General features: G+C 46.6%; 1 protein-coding gene and 1 non-coding gene across 4 annotated transcripts in view; one reads left to right on the top strand and one right to left on the bottom strand.

Annotated features, from left to right (window-relative positions):
- RNF41 (ring finger protein 41) overlaps positions 1-11,163 on the top strand; it is a 28,887-nt gene extending 17,724 nt beyond the window's left edge. For 2 of the 3 annotated variants that reach the window (XM_003481616.4, XM_005655599.3), the window contains 4 exons: positions 4,073-4,344; positions 5,916-6,051; positions 6,437-6,540; positions 7,626-10,747. In XM_003481616.4, coding sequence (XP_003481664.1) covers positions 4,073-4,344; positions 5,916-6,051; positions 6,437-6,540; positions 7,626-7,977 — 864 coding nt within the window. In that variant the 3' untranslated portion in view covers positions 7,978-10,747. Of the gene's footprint in view, positions 1-4,072; positions 4,345-5,915; positions 6,052-6,436; positions 6,541-7,625 lie in introns of all 3 variants that reach the window. The other variant, XM_013988306.2, reaches the window with a different exon arrangement.
- Positions 19,206-19,287, bottom strand: TRNAS-CGA. Its single transcript has one exon. It is a non-coding gene; the product is annotated as a tRNA-Ser (tRNA).

The following is a 19,357-nucleotide window of genomic DNA, read 5'->3' as shown; positions in this document are numbered from 1 at the left end:
CCACATGCCGCAAGTACAGCTCTAGAGAGCAAAAAAATAAAAGAAAGTGTTTGTAGGGGAGTTCCCTTGTTTCATTGCAGGTTAAGGATCCAGCATTGTCACTGCAGCGGCTTAGGTCTGGAAACTTCCACATGCCACAGGCGTGGCCAAAAAAGAAAGAAAACATTCATAGCAAATGGGGCTAGTGGGGAAGTCACTGTTTGGACTCCCCCTTCCCCACTCCCCACACTCCTGATACACATAGAATAGAGGTGTGGCTGCAAGAGATTTAGGGCTTTCCAGAGTCTGTCTAGAGGGGGACACCACAGAAGTGCAGTGGTTCAGATTTCTTCAGCGGTCACCCCAAGGTAATTTTTGTGCCATAAAATGGTCACCTGTTTGTTTCTGTCCTCTCACAGTAGCTTGTTAGCTGCTTTTTCTCTTTGGGGCTCTAACTAGGCTCCATCTTCCTGCCCACAACTGAACTTCCGAACTCTCCGAAGTTCTCTCTCCATATTCATGATGATGTGTTTCAGGTAATCAGCCAGTCTTCCCTCAGATCTGCCTACTATTTAACCGATAAGAAGAGGGGAACTATATGAACTGACCTAGTTTCTTCCTGGGACTTACTGAAAAAGATCAATTTTGATGCAGCCATGTACTCTGCATTTTGATATGAAAGCTGCCCCCTTCCCCAGGTCATTTCTCTACTATCCTTGCTATAGTCAGTTGTATCTTCCTGGATCAGGTGTGAGGAAAAGCTCGTGATTACCAGGCATGGGTAATGAGTGAGATGATTTCTTAAGAGTTGTGATCGTGGGGCATCATCCTGCCTGGTCCTTCCTGCCCACACTCTGTAAATACCAGTTAATCCTCTTCCACTCCTGGCTAGTTGGCGTTAATCCCATTTTCCAAACCAGGACAGTCAGTGAGGGCTTATGGCCCTTCCCCCAGCTCACTGCTATACAACTCCTGGGGCTCCCTGTGGTCCTTGGAGAGGATTCTCACTCTGCAGTTTTCAGCTGCAAAACTGCAGCTCCAAAGGAGCACAGATGCCTGAGCTGAATGAAAATCAGACTGCATGCAGTGGCAGCTAGCCCTGGTCCTACCCCCTACCTAGCCTTTGTGGCCTACTGCCATTAGAGGCTGCCTGGCTGGGTGTGGAACAGGCTCTCCAGGTAATGTCAAGAGGTCATGGGGTGTGTCACTTCTCTCCCCACCCTGGCAGGGCCCTGTTTTCTGGCGCTGTCATTTGTGATGAGTCACATATGGAGAAGGCAGTGGCAGTTGGTGACTGAGGCAGCCCACCGTTCTGCGCCACCCCTGCCCCCAAGGCTTTACCTTCTGAGAAGCAGGCCAGGTTACCAGACACATTTCTGAGGGTAGAAGGCCTCTGCTACGGATGGTGATTTCCCTACATCATATTTATTTATTTATTGAATAGATAATAAATTCATATGGTTTAGAAATGAAAACAGTATAAAAAGAATACTCTTGTGTCCATCCTTATCCCAGTCCAGCTAATCCCCTCATAGAGAACTGTTTTTATTAGTTTATTTGGTATTCTTCTGGCATATGTGTGGGCACATTAAGTGTGAATGTATACATCTATTTGCCCATCTTTCTTATTACACAAAAGGTAGCCCATTCCGTATACTTCCGCAGGGGTGGCAGGATTAGATAGGAAGGTCACGAAAGAGGTGCAGCTGAGCTGAGATCTGAATGATGAGAGGCCGTTCTGGCAAAGGGGAGCAGCAAAAGCAAGAGACAGGAATGAGCAGGGTGTGGGCAAGGAACAGAGAAAAAGCCAGATTGGCTTGAACTCAGTACTGGGAGCGTGGTGTCAGGCGAGGAGAGGCCAGAGGCATAGAGCCAGGTCAGACATATTTCAAGTGTAATGGGAAACCATTGTAAAGCTTTAAGCAGGCGAGGGATATGATCTAGTTTGCTTTTTTTGTGTGTGTGGTCTTTTTAGAGCTGCACCCGCGGCACATGGAGATTCCCAGGCTAGGGGTCGAATTGGAGCTGTAACTGAGGCTACACCACACCTGTGACCTGTACCACAGCTCAGGGCAATGCCAGATCCTTAACCCACTGAGCAAGGCCAGGGATCGAACCCTCATCCTCATGGATGTTAGTCGGGTTCGTTAACTGCTGAGCCACGACAGCAACTCCTTTTTTGTTGTTTGGGTTTTTTTTGGGGGGGGGGGGACTCCTACTGCATTTTTAAATGATCACTCTGGCTGCAGAATGTAGGCTGGATTACAAAGGGGCAAGGTAGAAGTAGGAAGACCAGTTAAAAGAATATAAATGAGGAGATCCCGTCGTGGCGCAGTGGTTAACGAATCCGACTAGGAACCATGAGGTTGCGGGTTCAGTCCCTGCCCTTGCTCAGTGGGTTAACGGTCCGGCGTTGCCGTGAGCTGTGGTGTAGGTCGCAGACGCGGCTCGGATCCCGCGTTGCTGTGGCTCTGGCGTAGGCCGGTGGCTACAGCTCCGATTCAACCCCTAGCCTGGGAACCTCCATATGCCGTGGGAGCGGCCCAAGAAATAGCAACAACAACAACAACAACAAAAATTAAAAAAATAAAAAAAGAATATAAATGAAATACTACTCAGCCATAAAAAAGAATGACATAATGCCATTTGCACCAACATGGATGGAAGTAGAGACTCTCATACTAAGTGAAATAAGTCAGAGAAAGAAAAATACCGTATCATTTCACTTATAACTGGAATCTAATATACAGCACAAATGGACCTTTCCACAGAAAAGAAAATCATGGATTTGGAGAATAGAGTTGTGGCTGCCCGGCGGGGAGGGGGAAGGAGTGGGAGGGATCGGGAGCCTGGGGTTAACGGATGCAAATTATTGCTCTTGGAATGGATTTACAATGAGATCCTGCTGTGTAGCACTGAGAACTATGTCTATATACTTACATCGCAACATGACAATGGGAAGAAAAATTATGTATACATGTATGTGTAACTTGGTCCCCATGCTGTACAGTGGGGGAAAAAATAAATAAAACTTAAAAAAAAAGAAGACTATAAATGAGAGATGATTGCTTGAACTGGAGTAGTGGCAGTACAGATGGCAAAAAGCAGACAAATTTAGGAGGATTTTTTGGGGGGAGGGTCTGTAAGATTTTGGAAAGAGTCAAATATTATTTCTTTAAGTGAAAAATAAAAAAGTACTGACAGTTGGATTAATGATACGGAGGATGACCTCTTTCTTTATGAAACCTTTCTGTGTTATAGTCCTTGGTGTCTGTGAGCATCTCGAGCGCAGAAACTGTCTTTTTTTATTTTACGCAAATAGCAGAATGTTTGGGACGTAAGCACTTGAGTCATTCGTTCATTCATTCATTCATCAGCATCTACTTAGTGCTTGCAGTATTTTCCCCATGCTGGAGGCCAGAGAGCGTCTCCACACAGAGACCAGAGAATCAAGGAAGTAGGCTGAAATACGATCTTTATGCAACTGAAAAGAATGTGATTCTGCAAAAATCTAGTCCTTTTTTGGAGGGTAGGCCTGAGGTCAGCCCTCATAAAATAAGAACTGGGGCCCACGCAGAGACGACTTTTAACCCTTCATCAGGAGTTCCAGGCTTTTGTTGATTTCTTACATTGAACTTGGGCCAGTAAGTCTCTGTCCCCCTCCTTCCCGTCCCTCCAGACCGAGATCGGATTCTGTCCTCTCCATAGATACCTACCCCGATTGACCCAGACTGGAAAGATCGCACCCTCCTCTGGTTGAATTGGCAGTTGTTGTGTATGTAACCCAGTTGGCAGTTAATAATTAACTACCTTATGTCATCTCTCCCATTGTCCTGGAATATTATTTATATCTCTTATTGTTATGTAACTTTTCACTTGTTTGTCTTATGTCACAATCCACACGGGAAGCATATATGAAGCCTGTGCCCACAGTGCCCTGCCCATAGTAGATCTGTACTTTGCCGTGACCCTAGGGACCTCTGGTCCTGGAAGCTGCTCAGAGCCTTGATTGGCTTTGGGGGAGTTATCGTTCCCAGACTCTTAGCTGCTGCTAATTCTCTCGTGCCCCTTTTTGCCCTGCTCTCTCTTCCAGGCGCCTCACTGTGAGCATGCTTTCTGCAACGCCTGCATCACCCAGTGGTTCTCTCAGCAGCAGACGTGTCCGGTGGACCGAAGCGTTGTGACGGTCGCCCACCTGCGCCCAGTACCTCGGATCATGCGGAACATGTTGTCAAAGTTGCAGATTGCCTGCGACAACGCTGTGTTTGGCTGTAGTGCTATTGTTCGGCTTGACAACCTCATGTCTCACCTCAGTGACTGTGAGCACAACCCAAAACGGCCTGTGACCTGTGAACAGGGCTGCGGGTAAGATTCCTGCCCTTCTTCTGCCCACACAGAGAAGGGCCTTCCTACTTACACCCCCATCTCCGGATCCCTTGCTCACTAGCTGAGGAGGCCTCCTGTGGGTGTAGGCAAGGAGGTTCTTGGCCTCCCTGGCTCCCTGCTCCAAGACCTCACTTTGTGCTGCTTTCCCAGCTACATTCTTTTGCCTTGGTTTAATAAAAGAGGGGAGACAGCAATTCAGCAACCCGTGTGATATCGCTAAAGACTGATCTACTTTACTCCTCTCTGGTCCAGTACTACTTTCTCTTTGTCAGATTGATTGCTCTCATTTCCAGCCTTCTCAGATTCCCTCTTGTCCTGTTTTTTTCCTTTGGGAGGTGAAATATTTAATTAAAGGCTGATAGCTAAGACCGTGAATCTGGGGCTTCTCGGAAGGAATGAGTGCACAGGCAGAATCTGTAGGAGGAAAGGAGGGCCATGTGGGAGATAAAACACTGTCACAGAGACGGAAGGAGTTCCAGAGGAAGTAGATAGGGAAGGGAATGAACGAGAGGGGGCCTGAATGTTAGAAGTGACTGAATGTTAGAAATTTCAGGTAGGAAGGAGTTCCCTGGTGGTCTAGTGGTTAGGACTCGGTTCTTTCACTGCTGTGGCCCAGGTTCAGTCCCTCTTCTGGGAACTAAGATCCCATATCAAGCTGTTGCATATCACAGCCAAAAAAAAAAAAAAGTATGGAGTTCCCATTGTGGCTCAGTGGTAATGAACCCGACTAGTAACCATGAGGATGCAGGTTCGATCTCTGGCCTCGCTCAGTGGGTTAAGGATGTGGTGTTGCTGTGGTGTAGGCTGGCAGCCGAAGCTCTGATTTGACCCCTGGCCTGGGAATTTCCATATGTTGTGCACGTGTGCAGCCCTAAAAAAAGGGAAAAAAAAAAAATTAGTAGCCATGTCATAAAAGAAATTGAGGAAATATTCTACCCCCCCCAAAAAATTAAAAAAATAAATTTCAGGAGTTCCCATTGTGGTTCAGTGGGTTAAGAAACCAACATAGTGGGGAGTTCCCGTCGTGGCGCAGTGGTTAACGAATCCGACTAGGAACCATGAGGTTGCGGGTTCAGTCCCTGCCCTTGCTCAGTGGGTTAAGGATCCGGCGTTGCCGTGAGCTGTGGTGTAGGTTGCAGACGCAGCTCGGATCCCGCGTTGCTGTGGCTCTGGTGTAGGCTGGTGGCTACGGCTCCAATTCGACCCCTAGCCTGGGAACCTCCATATGCTGAGGGATCGGCCCAAAGAAATAGCAAAAAGACCAAAAAAAAAAAAAAAAGAAACCACCATAGTGTCTAAGAATTCAGGTTCAATCCCCAGCCTTGCTCAGTGGATTAAGGATCCAGTGTTGCCACAAGCTGTGGTGTGGATTACAGATGCAGCTTGGCTCTGGTGTGGCTGTGGCTATGGCATAGACATGGCTGTAAAAAAAAAGAAAAAAAAGAAAAGAGAAATTTCAGATAGGAGAAAGCTTTCTCATCAGTTACTGCCTTTGCCTGGGTGTCCCACTGAATGTTCCTGTCCTGTTCTTTTCCCTCCCTGGATGGCAGCCTAGAGATGCCCAAAGATGAGCTGCCAAACCATAACTGCATTAAGCACCTGCGCTCAGTGGTACAGCAGCAGCAGACACGCATTGCAGAGCTGGAAAAGACCTCAGCGGAACACAAACACCAGCTGGCGGAACAGGTAGGGCATGTGCATGTACCCGCGTGCCTGTGGGTGAGAGGCATCAGCATGAGCAGTGGATCTGTGCCTGTGCCTGCGAACCTGGGTCAGCGGGTCCTCTGCCTGTGTGTAGCAGCGAATCACCCTGGAGCTCTTCTTTCTTCCCTGCATCCCATCAGTGGCATTCAGCCACCTGATGTTTATCTTTATCAGATGCCTTCCCTTGAAGGCACTTTGCTAAGCACTAGAGATAGAGCTGGGGATGATACAGTCGTATCCCTGTCTTCATGAAGCTTCCTGTCTGGTTGTACCTCAGATGTCTTGATTTCCCTCTTTTTCACACATACATTTGTCTTTCATCTCTTGTCTGTCTTAACCATTATCCCTCATTCTCCTTCCTCCACAGAAGCGGGACATCCAGCTACTCAAGGCATACATGCGTGCAATCCGCAGTGTCAACCCCAACCTTCAGAACCTGGAGGAGACAATTGAGTACAACGAGATTCTAGAGTGAGTGTCGTTCAGGACGTGGAGTCACTCATCCATGTCCTGGCACCAAGCCCTGAGTGGGGAAGAGCAGAGGGGAGGGTAAGAAGAGGGCTGGACTGGGGCCACTACTTCTCAGATGCTGGGATGGAGACCAGGGACAGAGGAGAAGGGATAACCTCAGCTCCAGCAGAGGATTGCTGACTCTTGGGCAGATGGAAAGGAAGCTTACCCAAGAATAGGTGGGTACAGAGCCCTGTATTTAAGGCTGTGGTGTGGAGTTCCTGTTGTGGTTCAATAGTAAAGAACCTGCCTAGTGTCCATGAGGATGTGAGTTTGATCCCTGGCCTTGCTCAGTGGGTTAAGGAGCTTGGGCATTGCCGTGAACTGTGATGTAGGTCACAGATGCAGCTGGGATCCCACATTGCTGTGGCTGTGGTGTAGGCTGGCAGCTGTAGCTCCTTCTCGACCCCTAGCCTGGGAACTTCCATATACTGTACCTGCAGCCCTAAAAAGCGGGAGGAAAAAAAAAAAAAGTAAAAAATAACCCTCAGAAAAACGAAAAAAAAGCCTGTGGAGTATTAGGAAGACCAAAAGAAATGGCAGGTAGCATCCCTGCCTTCAGGGAGCTTACAATTCAGCCAACAGAGTGCAAATCCAGAAAACTGATTGAAAATGAAGCAAAAACAAGTGAAGTAAACAAGTGAAGTCTAAGCTCCCTTTCAGTTCTGGGGTTCTGTACAGTTCATAGACTAAACTGTGAGTCATTCTATATAGTGTGAATAGTGCTGCGTGGGACAGAGTCTAGAGGAGTAATTACTTTGTTCAGTGCACGTTTGTTGAGCACTGATTGCATACCAGGCACCATGTGCTAAGTATTGGGATTTTTTTTAGAAAAATAACAGGGACCCTACACTTGTGGAGTATAATCTGGTGAGTAACATGTAACTCAGATGGGACTAGGCAACGATTTGGAGTTTCTGAACCAGTGGTAGAAGGAAGAATCGAGTTAGGCTGGGTACAGAGCAGGCAGTCATACCTGTTAGGAGAGGAGCTGAGAAAGGGGCTGAGCCGGACTGACCCCCTTCCAACTCACTCCCTCCACACAGGTGGGTGAACTCCCTGCAGCCGGCCAGAGTGACCCGCTGGGGCGGGATGATCTCAACCCCGGATGCTGTACTCCAGGCTGTAATCAAGCGCTCCCTGGTGGAGAGTGGCTGTCCTGCCTCTATTGTCAACGAGCTGATTGAAAATGCCCACGAGCGTAGCTGGCCCCAGGGGCTGGCCACGCTTGAGACGAGACAGATGAACCGGCGTTACTATGAGAACTACGTGGCCAAGCGCATCCCTGGCAAGCAGGCTGTGGTCGTGATGGCCTGTGAGAACCAGCACATGGGCGACGACATGGTGCAGGAGCCGGGGCTTGTCATGATATTTGCGCATGGCGTGGAAGAGATATAGGCGATCTGGACGGGCTCTCAGGAGGAGATGGAAATCAGAAGATCCTGTCATTCCAGCAGCGGGGCCCTGAGTCCTCCCCAGTTTCCTTAATACTGTGGCTTTCACTTGAGCCACACATCTCCCTGCTCTTCTGCCACTGAAGGGGCCCCAGGCACTCTGCTCAGCCTTTCAGGTGGGAAACCCAGATTCCCTCCTTTTGCCTGATTTCTTCCTCTGAGATGTCTCTGTTTTCCCTCTGGTTGGGAAAGTGCCCACTTCTATATCTGTTTTCCTGCCTAGGGTCCCTGGTTCCAGATATTTTCAGAAAGCACAAAGAAACTCATTTTCTCTAGAGGATCAGGGTGGAGTGAGGAATCTAACCATTCCCCTCCTCCAAAACCAGGGAGTCAGAGCAGGCAGGCCTGTTGACCCTAAACCGCATTTAGAGGGCAGCTCTGGGGAGTGGACATCCTGAAGAGATGGTAAAGGTGGAACAAAACCCTAGAAATAAATAACGAGGCCAGTAGGCCTTCGCTGGTGGCCCACAGGGGAAGACTAGACCTCTGTGCCAAGCAGTACCCTGTTCAGCCCACCTCAAAGCTGTGGGCTTCCGCTGGGTCTGCAGGTGTGCAGGCTGGGATGCCGAAAATTTCCACATGAGCTCCTCTTTCCTACACTTTCTCGTGGTTAGGGAATGACAGGGTTGAGGAGGAGGGGTTAATCTGTTGGGGTGGAGACGCTCAGCAAGAAGCAGCTCACCAGCTCTTGCTGAAATCGGGTAGGTGCTGCCTCTGTGGCACAGGCCATAATAGTTCCATAGACCCCTCCCCAGCCCTGTGATTGTAACTAGTTATTTTGATCATTTCCCTGGCCGTTGTTGTTTGTGTATGTTTTCCTCCCTCCCTCACACTTTTTTTTTTTTTTTTTTTTTTTTTAAGAATGGCCTGATTATTGGCTATCCCACTTTTCAGCCCAGGCACATTGCTGGCAATTTAATTTATTTACCTTTTTTTTTTTTTTTTTTTAAAGAAAGGAAAAAGAAAAAAAAATTAACAAAATTTAAAACTTTCCTTTTGCTGTTCCTGTTGTGGGGATTCTGGATAGGGTGGGACAGGGATGGGATCTGTTTTGTATTTTTCCTTTTCAGCACAACCTTTGGCTTTAATATAGGAAGGGCCAAGGAAGTCCTTGGCTGAACCGAAGTCTGCCCCAGTCCTCGATAAGCCATCTAAGGTGAGGAGCTTCCTCTCTTCCAGTGATGGTTTTGACAGTCCAGCATCAATGCCTATGTCCTCTGGAGAACTTCGCTCCCGGCCCATCCAGAGTCTCATTGCAAAACTCTGGGCTTAAGAGTATTAATTTCAAAGAAATCCTGCCAACCCCTTCCCCCGCCCCCAACCCCCCAACTTTGGGTTTCCTTGGAGATGTACAGCTGGGTTGTAAGCTTCACCAGGGAAGATGGGGTAGAAATTGTGTCTCTGGGTACAGCCTGTGCTCTGTCTCACCCATAACCCCTGAAGACTTCAGCTCCATTTCAGGCTGCCGGGGGCATTCCCTAATAACCCCTGGGGTGTCTAGCAGAGCAAGAGAAGGGGAGGGATGGTGGGTGTGATGGTCTTAATATGCAGGTGGGCGAGGGATTGAAGAGAGAGGGCCATAGAACAGCCTCTGCTCTTGTCAGAGTTTTTCTCAGGCCTGCCTTCCATTGGTCTGGGGAGTCGGTCATGTCTCCATTGGGACTGGGGGGAGGAGGAGGGTTACAGCTCGAAGGGAGTGAGAACAGTCATGTGTTCCAGCTCCAGGACGTTGTGCTCAGGAATTTGAAAACGCTGCTATACTTAGTCTGGTTACTACATTTCTTCCATTCCCCTCTGCCCCTGCCTGCCTCACCAAGGCCCACACCCTCTTGTCGTCACCCTCAGATGGAGCCAGGAAGCCCAGTTAAGGCTTCCCTCCCCTTTGCACTAGTGTCTCTGCAGGTTGCTGGTTGTGTTATATGTGCTGTTCCATGGTGTTGACTGCACTAATAATAAACCTTTTACTCAACTTGCTAAATTCTTAATTCACATCACTCCCCTCATGAAGGTTCTCCTCTGCCTTGGCCTTTTCTCTCATCTTAATTCCTCTGACATCTCCCTTGCTTTGTAACCTGCTCTTGTCATAGAACTAACCTCTCTTTTGGAGGATGTCCATATGGGGGAGTGGGCACCACATCCTTCCTTCCTGTCTCCTGTTGTGTACATCTGAAGTGATCTGCACTAGTGATCTGCACTTGGAGCAAAGGCCAACTTTTCAGGTTGACCTTTGCTCCAAACCCGTGTCTTCCCTACGTGCTCTGGGATTTTGGGACACTTTCTGTAGATGATATGCAAGTACCTTTCTCCCTTGTCCCACAAGCACCTTTGCTTTGGAATCCGGGATTCCACTGCAGGCAGGGAAGCCTCCACCCCCGTTGTCTCCTAACCAAGACAGGAAACATGACGAAAGGAACCTGCAACTACTGTACCTGCTGTTTCTCAGACCTTGACTAAACCCTCTTGTAGGCATTTGCTGCCACCTTTTCCCTGTCATGAGAAAAAAAAATTTGTACTGCAGTGCTATATTTTAAACTTGTTGAGTATTTATCACGCACCTGATATAAACCTGGTGGTACTCTAGATACTCTAGTGGGGCTTAGTTCATTCCTCTGCCCACTGACTATGCAAACACACAAGGTGTGATTAGAAGATAGCAATGAAATGTCACAATGTAGAGCACAAGTGGCAATATATGTACTCCAGTGATGGCAGTAGTGCATTTTTTTTCAAGCTTCTTCAAAATTCAGGACCTGCTGTTCATTCTTTTGAATGTCATGAATGATGCCAAATCTTCCTTTTAGGATGAGATTCGGTTTTGGGAAACAGTATTCATTGAATGTCTATTCTGCAAGAACTCACTAGGGTGGGGCTGGGGTGGTGGCTCATGTAGCAAAATGGCACCTACCTTCAAAGAACTTCCTCCCTAATAGAGATGAGTTTATAGTAAGACATCATGACTGTGGGAAGTGGATCCTACTACCATAAGCAGTATGTGAGCACAGAGAAGATAAAGTCACTGATTCTGATGGGTTGCAGGAGAGACTTTGCCAGAGAGAGTATTTGTTCTAGGTCAGAAGTTGGCAAATTATAGCTTGCATCCTCCTGCCTGATTTTGTAAAAAAAAAAAAAAGTTTTATTGGAACACAGCTATGCCCATTTGTGCTTATGTATATTATCTGTGGCTGCTTTTAGATTACAATAGTGGAGCTGAGTAGTTGCCATAGAACTATGACCCACAAAGCCTAAAATATCTGTTACTGGTTCTTTTATAGGCTAGTCACCAACCTGTTCTAGACATTTTTTTTTTTTTTTTTTTTTTTTGGTCTTTTTGTCTTTTCTAGGGCCGCTTCCACAGCATATGGAGGTTCCCAGGCTAGGGGTTGAATCGGAGCTGTAGCTGCCGGCCTACGCCAGAGCCACAGCAATGCAGGATCCGAGCCACGTCTGCAACCTACACCACAGCTCACGGCAACGCCGGATCGTTAACCCACTGAGCAAGGGCAGGGATCAAACCCGCAACCTCATGGTTCCGAGTCGGATTTGTTAACCACTGCACCACGACAGGAACTCCTGTTCTAGACTTTTAAGTTCAAGAGAATGGGCGAGAAAGTATAGAGAGTGTTGGTAGTTTTTTTATTTCAGTATATACATTTGAAAAATCAGAACATTTTTCTATATTGCCAAAATAACACATGCTGAAAATTAACCATGTATCCTTAATCTCGTATAAACCTATATTCACATTTCCCCAACTGCCCCAAGAAAAGTAATTTTAGAGCTAATTTTTGTCCACTCTGGATCCAATCCAGGACCATCCCTGTACACAAAGTTAGGTGTTTTAACTCTCTTAGTCTGGCTTCTTGGAACAACTTTTTTTGGTAACAGCTAATTTGTTGAAGAGGTTGTGCCAGTTGTCTGGTCTTTTAAATTTGACTGATTGCTTCTTGACAGTGTCCTTTAACTTATTCGTCACAACGCCTATTTTTACTAAACAAAATTAGATCTAGAGTCAGATGCATATTAAACAGTTCTGGAGATAAAAGACATCACAGGAGAGATGTTCTTTATGTTGTGTAGCAGGACATAGGCCTCGCTATCATTGTACACTTGTATTGTTGAGAGAGCTTTTGTTTCATTTTGGTTTTGGCCACACCTGCAGCATGTGGAATTACCCAGGCCAGGGATTGGACCCAAGCTACATCAGTGACAACACCAGATCTTCCTTAAATGCTAGGGCACCAGGGAACTCCAGAGATTTTTATTTTTCCCCCACCACCATGGTAAATGGAAGTTCCTGGCCAGCAATCAGATCTGAGCCCCAAAGCTTCGACCTATGCCACAGCTGCAGCAACACCAGATCCTTAACCCACTGCGATGGGCCACAGTGCAGATCCTTAACTTGCTGAGCCACAGGAGAACTCCCCAAGAGATGTTTTGTTTGTTTTTAGGTCTGCACCTATAGCTTATGGAAATTCCCAGGCTAGGGGTGGAATTGGAGCTGCAGCTGCCAGCCTATGCAGGGTTCTAAACCTGCTAAGCCACAGCGGGAACTCCCCTAAAAGATGTTTTTAAAACCGGTTAAGTGAACAAAATACATGTCCTTAGAGAAGAGGCAGCTGGCAGTGCAGCCCCAATTGGTTACTGCTATAGAAGAACAGGGGCCCAGTGTTGCCCATGCTTATTCTAAATGTCACAACTTCTACATGTTGACTCAATTTTTTTAAGAGTTCCCATCCTGGCTCAGCGGGTTAAGAACCCAACTTGTGTCCAATTCATGAGGATATGGTTTGATCCCTGGCTCTGCTCAGTGGCTTAAGGATCTGGTGTTGCCATGAGCTGTGGTGTAGGTCACAGACGTGGTTTGGATCCTGCGTTGCCGTGGCTGTGTTGTAGGCCGGCAGCCGCAGCTCTCATTTAACCCCTAGCCTGGGGACTTCCATATGCCACAGGTGTGGCCCTAAAAAGAAGAAAAGTGTGAGCCCAAAAAACATAGGGCCCACTGGTTTGCTACTTCTATTTTAGGCTGAGATTGTAGCATGAATAAAAACAGAGAGGTGAAGGATGTGTTGAAGGAAGAGACTAATCATTTGCAGTGCAAAGTCTGTCGAAGAAAGATAACATTAGAAATAATCTGGGGGAGGAGTTCCTGTTGAGGCGCAGTGGTTAACGAATCCAACTAGGAACCGTGAGGTTGCGGTTTGATCCCTGGCCTTGCTCAGTGGGCTAAGGATCCGGCGTTGCTGTGAGCTGTGGTGTAGGTTGCAGATGTTGCTCGGATTCCACGTTGCTGTGGCTTGGCATAGGCTGGCGGCTACGGATCCGATTGGACCCCTAGCCTGGGAACCTCCATATGCCAAGGGAACGGCCCTAGAAGACAAAAAAAAAAAAAAAAAAAGGCAAAGAAATAATCTGGGGGAGTTCTGTTCGTAGCTCAGCAGTTAACAAACCTGACTAGGATCCATAAAGATGCGGGTTCGATCCCTGACCCTGCTCAGTGGGCTAAGGATCTGACCCATGAGCTGTGGTGTAGGTCACAGATGCAGCTCTGATCTGCCTTCGCTATGGCTGTGGTGTAGGCTAGCAGCTGTAGCTCAGATTTGACCCCTAGCCTTCGGCCCTAAAAAGCAAAATAATATAATTTGGGACCAGTTCTTGGAAGGACTTGAATACATGGCAGGCAATTTGGGCTTTAATTTTACAGGTTTTGTTGTTGTCTTTTCAGGGCCACACCCACAGCATATGGAAGTTCCCAGGCTAGGGGTCTAACCAGAGCTGTAGCCCCGGGCCTTCACCACAGCCACAGCAATGCTGGATCCAAGCTGAGTCTACAACCTATACCACAGCTCACAGCAATGTCAGATCCTCAACCCACTGGGCGAGGCCAGGAATCGAACCTCTGTCCTCATGGATACTTGTCAGGTTTGTTAACCACTGAGCCACAATGGGAACACCCAATTTTACAGTTTTTAAGAAGAGGAGTGCAACTTGCAACTCATGATTCTGGTGGCAATGGGAAGGCAATGGAAATTTAGTGACTATTAGTAAGCTTTGCAGTAATTAACACAAGAGAGGATTAGAGCTTGAAATGGAGCAGGAAAGAGGACAAGAGATATCAGGGAAGAAAAACAAACCGGCCTTAGTTACCAGATTCACTTGGCCAACATTTATAGCATACCCCTCGTGCCAGATGTGGTTCTAGGCATTTGATTATGCAAATAATTGAGAAACAAGTCTTGAATCTGAAGTTTAGGTGACATACTGTTAAAAAATGGGAAATACTGAATAGCATGTTGCTAATAGGTAAGAACTAAGTACAGTGGGACAAGAAGGAAAGTGCTCCCCTATCCCGGTGGGATGCAGGAGGGATGGCTTCTCAGGAGTCATTGGAGCTGAGTTCTGAATAGGACATTGCCAGCAAGGAGAGGGCTGACAGCCACCCTGAGTCACACACTACGTATTTAAACATCTAGGGGTCCCAACAGCTTTTGACATTATTATCATCTCCATTTCCTATGTAGGGAAATTGAGACAAAGGACAAAACTGACATAGGTAATAATCAGAACTGGGACTTAAATCCAGAAGGTGATTCCAGAGCCCACGCTCCTAACCACTGCACGTAACAAGGGGCACGTAGCTAGAGATGAGTCAGATAAAGACTGAGCTTTCTAGTCTGTGAATGAGAAGACAGTGTCATTACCCTGAACAGGGAGGAGAAGAGGATGAGCAGGTTTCAAGGGTGAAGTAAGGAGCTCATTTGGGGGAACAATGGGTTGGAAGTGCAGGGGGCTAGCCAGAAAATGGAAATGTGAGTCTTGGGCTTAAGAGCAAGAAGTTAAAGACGGGTTTGGGAGTTATCTGCCCCAAAGATGATCAGGAAATTCCATGAATGGTCACAACATTGTAAATCAGCTCTACTTCAAGAAGACGTTAAAAAATGGGGAAAAAAAATTCCAGGAATGAATGCAGCCACTAAATGAGAGAACAGGACAAAGGCTAGAAAGAATATGACCTTAGGGAATTCCAGAAATTATCTAGAATAAAATCTGGAAAATAGATGCAAGATAAAGTTGGCTAAAGCTTCAGCCTTTTTTTTTTTTTTTCTTTTGAAGTAATGAATCATTTAAATGTGGCTCCTAAACTAGCTGCGAAGGAGTTACTGAAATATTTTGTGCAATGACAGCATTCCTGAAATAAGTGTAAGCTGAGGTCATTTCAGCCCAAGTCCTCTAATGATTTGCTTTACTGGCTAAACTGCAGAGATCCAAGCCTTTTAACAATTTGGAACATGTCAACAGCTTGGAAGGGGATAGTAAGTTTCTCTGTGTTAGATTTCCCCACATTAGCTTTTTAGTGACATGAAGGCAAATTTGATTACGATCTAAGAATTTGAAGCTGAAAAAAAATCATAGGGTAGCATTAGCTAATCATTGGTTATAAGGTGAAGAGGCAGAAGGTACTTCAGAGAAGGAAGAAATTAGGCTGTGATGTGGAGACACCCAGCCTGATTGAACTGGGGGTATCTTACTAGGAAGAATTGAGGCTTAAAAAAAAAAAAAAGGGTGATTCAGGAATTCTGTTGTGGCTCAGTGGTTAATGAACCTGATTAGCATACATGAGGACTCAGGTTTGATCCCTGATCTCACTCAGTGGGTTAAGGATCCGGTGTTGCTGTGAGCTGTGTTATAGGTCGAAGACGTGGCTCACATCTGATGTAGTTGTGGCTCTGTCGTAGGCCAACAACAACAATCTGATTCAACCTCTAGCCTGGGAACCTCCATATGCCGTGGGTGCGGCCCTCAAAGGACAAAAGACAAAAAAGAAAAAAAGGGGAAAAAAATCACCATTTTTTGTGAAGCAATGCTGTAATTTTGTCTGTCCTTTATTAATGAAGGATTGACTGAGTAGAGTAGGAGAATTTTAACTTGTTATGGAAGGATACTCATGGAAGCTTCTTTAGGAAGTTAAAATAAGTGAGATTGAAAAGCCTGGGTGGAGAAGGTAAACTTCAGGGCAGAGGAGCAAAGCCAAATACTGAACCAAAAATAAAGACTGCCAGTGGGTAGAATGTAGTAAACATGTAAGAATGGTTACGGAAGGGGCCTGATTATGCAACACACAAAAAGATAAAAGGGGAATTCCCTATTGGCACAGCAGGTTAAGGATCCAGCATTGTCTCTTCAGCAGCTCTGGTCCTGGCTAGGCACCAGCACCATCCCTGGCCTGGGAACTTCCACATGCCTCAGGCATGGCCAAAGCAAAACAAAGCAAACAAGATACAAGGATGGAGATGGGATTTTTGGGGGAGGGTGAAGGAGCTGTGCTGGACTGTGGGATAGTAAAAATCTGAAAGCATCTGTTGTACATGAAGGTTCAAAGTCTTGGCCTCTCACTGCCAAAGTTACAAGGGAAGTATCTGAGAGTGAAAGGTAGTATCTCAAGTACTGAACAACCTCTCGGTTTATTCTCAATCCAGATCCTCCATTTTGTAAGCCATGGGGGCCTTCTCTTCACAGCATAGCTGCAGGTTGCCCTCTGCTGGTCAGTTTTGGTTTTGACTCTCCAGATATTTAAATTTGAGAGCATGCGCAAAATGGGATTTGGGAGGAAGTCCAGCACAGAGCCTATTAGATGCTACTCATTTAGTACATTTTTGCTCACATCCATGTCTAAGGCCTAGGAGAGGGGGTACAAAACAAATAATCAATAAGCTTACAGTCCAGTCTGAGTGAAGACATGTATGCATAACTATGCTAAAAAATGTATATGTACTCAGCAAAGATTTTTCTGGAGTGGCTTACATGTGCCAAAAGTGTATATTCTATAAGGGAATGAAGACTTCATGTAGTAAGATTAGGGAACAGGATATGGTGGGCAACAGGTGGTCAGAGGAGACTTCCAGGAAAACCACCATTTAAGTGGTGACTGAGAAGAAGGTAAGGTTGAGAAAGATTCTATCAGGCAGAGAACAGCATGAACATGAACAAATACTCTACCAGGAACTAAAAGAATACCAGTGGATGAGATGTAGTTACTATGGAAGAGTGGGGAGAAATAAAAGGACCAGGTAATGGAAAAAAAAAAAAAAAAGCAAATATGGAAGGGTTTAAGGTCTCTGGCCACAGTGTAAATGCTTTACTGCAGCTCTACCTATAGCAACTAATGTAGTCCTCACAATTACCCCTACTCTCCAAATGAAGCCTCCAGCAAGTGGTGGGTCTGCATTCAGCTCGGAGAAATGTGAACACAGTTCAGACTATTTAGGAGGTAAATATAACTTGTTTTTATTTTAATTTTTGTGTCAACGACCTAGGGGATGGTGGTGGTACATTGATAGGTTCCAGCTGTTGTAATGGAGAACCTCAAGGAGTTCCCTGGTGGCCTGGTGGTTAAGGATCTGGCATTGTCACTGCTGGCTTGGGTCACTGTTGCGGCATAGGTTTGATCCCTGGCCTGGGAACTTCTGCATGCTCAGCGAGGCCAAAACAAACAACAACCAAAAAAACGGGAAAAAGGACTTGAAGGATAGAAAGTGATAATACTGGGTACAGTAGGAAGGTGGGAAACTCCAAAGTGTGAATGTGTAAAAAGCGCAGTGAATTACCTTTGAACTGCCTGCCCTCTGGCACTCCTTTTTGGAGATGTGGCTGTACAAGAAATAAAACACAACTCCTAGGATGTTCTCATTGTGGCTCAGCAGGTTACGAAACCAGACTAGTATCCATGAGGACGAGGGTTTGATCCCTGGTCTCGTTGAGCGGGTTAAGGTTCTGGTGTTACCACAAGCACAATCTGTGGTGCAGGTCCCAGATGTGGCTCCAGCTCGGATCTGGCATTGCTGTGGCTGTGATATAAGCTGGCAGCTGCAGCTCCAATTTGACCCCTAGCTTGGGCGAGAACTTCCACATGCTGCAGCTGCAGCCCTAAAAAGCAAATAAAAAAAAAAAAAATCCGGAGTTCCCGTCGTGGCGCAGTGGTTAACGAATCCGACTAGGAACCAAGAGGTTGCGGGTTTGGTCCCTGCCCTTGCTCAGTGGGTTAACGATCCGGCGTTGCCATGAGCTGTGGTGTAGGTTGCAGACGCGGCTCGGATCCTGCGTTGCTGTGGCTCTGGCGTAGGCCGGTGGCTACAGCTCCGATTCAACCCCTAGCCTGGGAACCTCCATATGCCGCGGGAGCGGCCCAAAGAAATGGCAAAAAGACCAAAAAAAAAAAAAAAAAAAAAAAATCCCAAGTATCCTAGATGTTCCTTACAATCAGAAATTGGGGATAGGAAGAAGAGGCTAGTTAGAGGTTAGAGAAGGTTCATTCCCCAGCTAGGAACTTGGAACAATGAATTTAGAACAGTACCTAGCCCATAATGAGCACTCAATAAAAAAGTGCCTCCCACACTCTAGCTCCAGCTAGATTGGCAATGTTGATATTTAAATAGGCTACTTCCCTCAGTGTTGTAATACCTTAGGTGCATCTCCTCAAGAAGGAGCCAGTGAGAGAATGTCCTGGATCTTCATTCTTTTTTTTTTTTTTTTTTTTTTTTTTTTTTGTCTTTTTGCCTCTTCTAGGGCTGCTCCCACGGCATATGGAGGTTCCCTGGCTAGGGGTTTAATTAGAGCTATAGCCGCCGGTCTACACCACAGCCACAACACCTCTACACCATAGCTCACGGCAACGCTGGATCTTTAACCCACTGAGCGAAGTTAGGAATCGAACCCACAACCTCACACTTCCCAGTCGGATTCGTTAACCGCTGAGCCACAGCAGGAATGCCTCTGGGTCTTCATTCTAATAAGATCTACAAGATGGGACATCTGTTCATGAACTCCAGAGGTGCCCTCTTTACCTGGGAATTCTAGTTTTGACTATACTAGCACAAGCACTGACATTCCCAACAAAACTTAACTCTTCTTCAACCAAATCCTTTGCTCTGCCCTCCCTAAAGAATGAAACAACGTATGCCAAAACTCTGCTTGCAAACCTGAAGTTACGGAACTCTGAAAGTGCCTTGCATCCTCGCAGCTAACAGAGTTGGTTGTGCATAATCACGCTTCTCATGATTACCCTCATCCCACACAAATCCAGGATTGGGACCTTCTGGCCCCTGTTTCCGAGACACGAAGTGCTTGAAGGGCAGGTGGCAAGACTAGAGTCTCCGTATAAAGGGGAAAAAAAGTGACCGTCACGAACAGGATTCGAACCTGTGCGGGGAAACCCCATTGGATTTCGAGTCCAACGCCTTAACCACTCGGCCACCGTGACTCACGAAGCTGTTCTTCGCCGCGCGCTTACAGAAGGGGTCCGCATAGCGACCAGGAAGGGCGTGTGACAG

This window comes from Sus scrofa, chromosome 5, assembly GCF_000003025.6.
Source record: "Sus scrofa isolate TJ Tabasco breed Duroc chromosome 5, Sscrofa11.1, whole genome shotgun sequence".
NCBI lineage: Eukaryota > Metazoa > Chordata > Mammalia > Artiodactyla > Suidae > Sus > Sus scrofa.
Note: the sequence above shows the minus strand (reverse complement) of the source record. Positions and strands in the feature narration are given on the sequence as shown.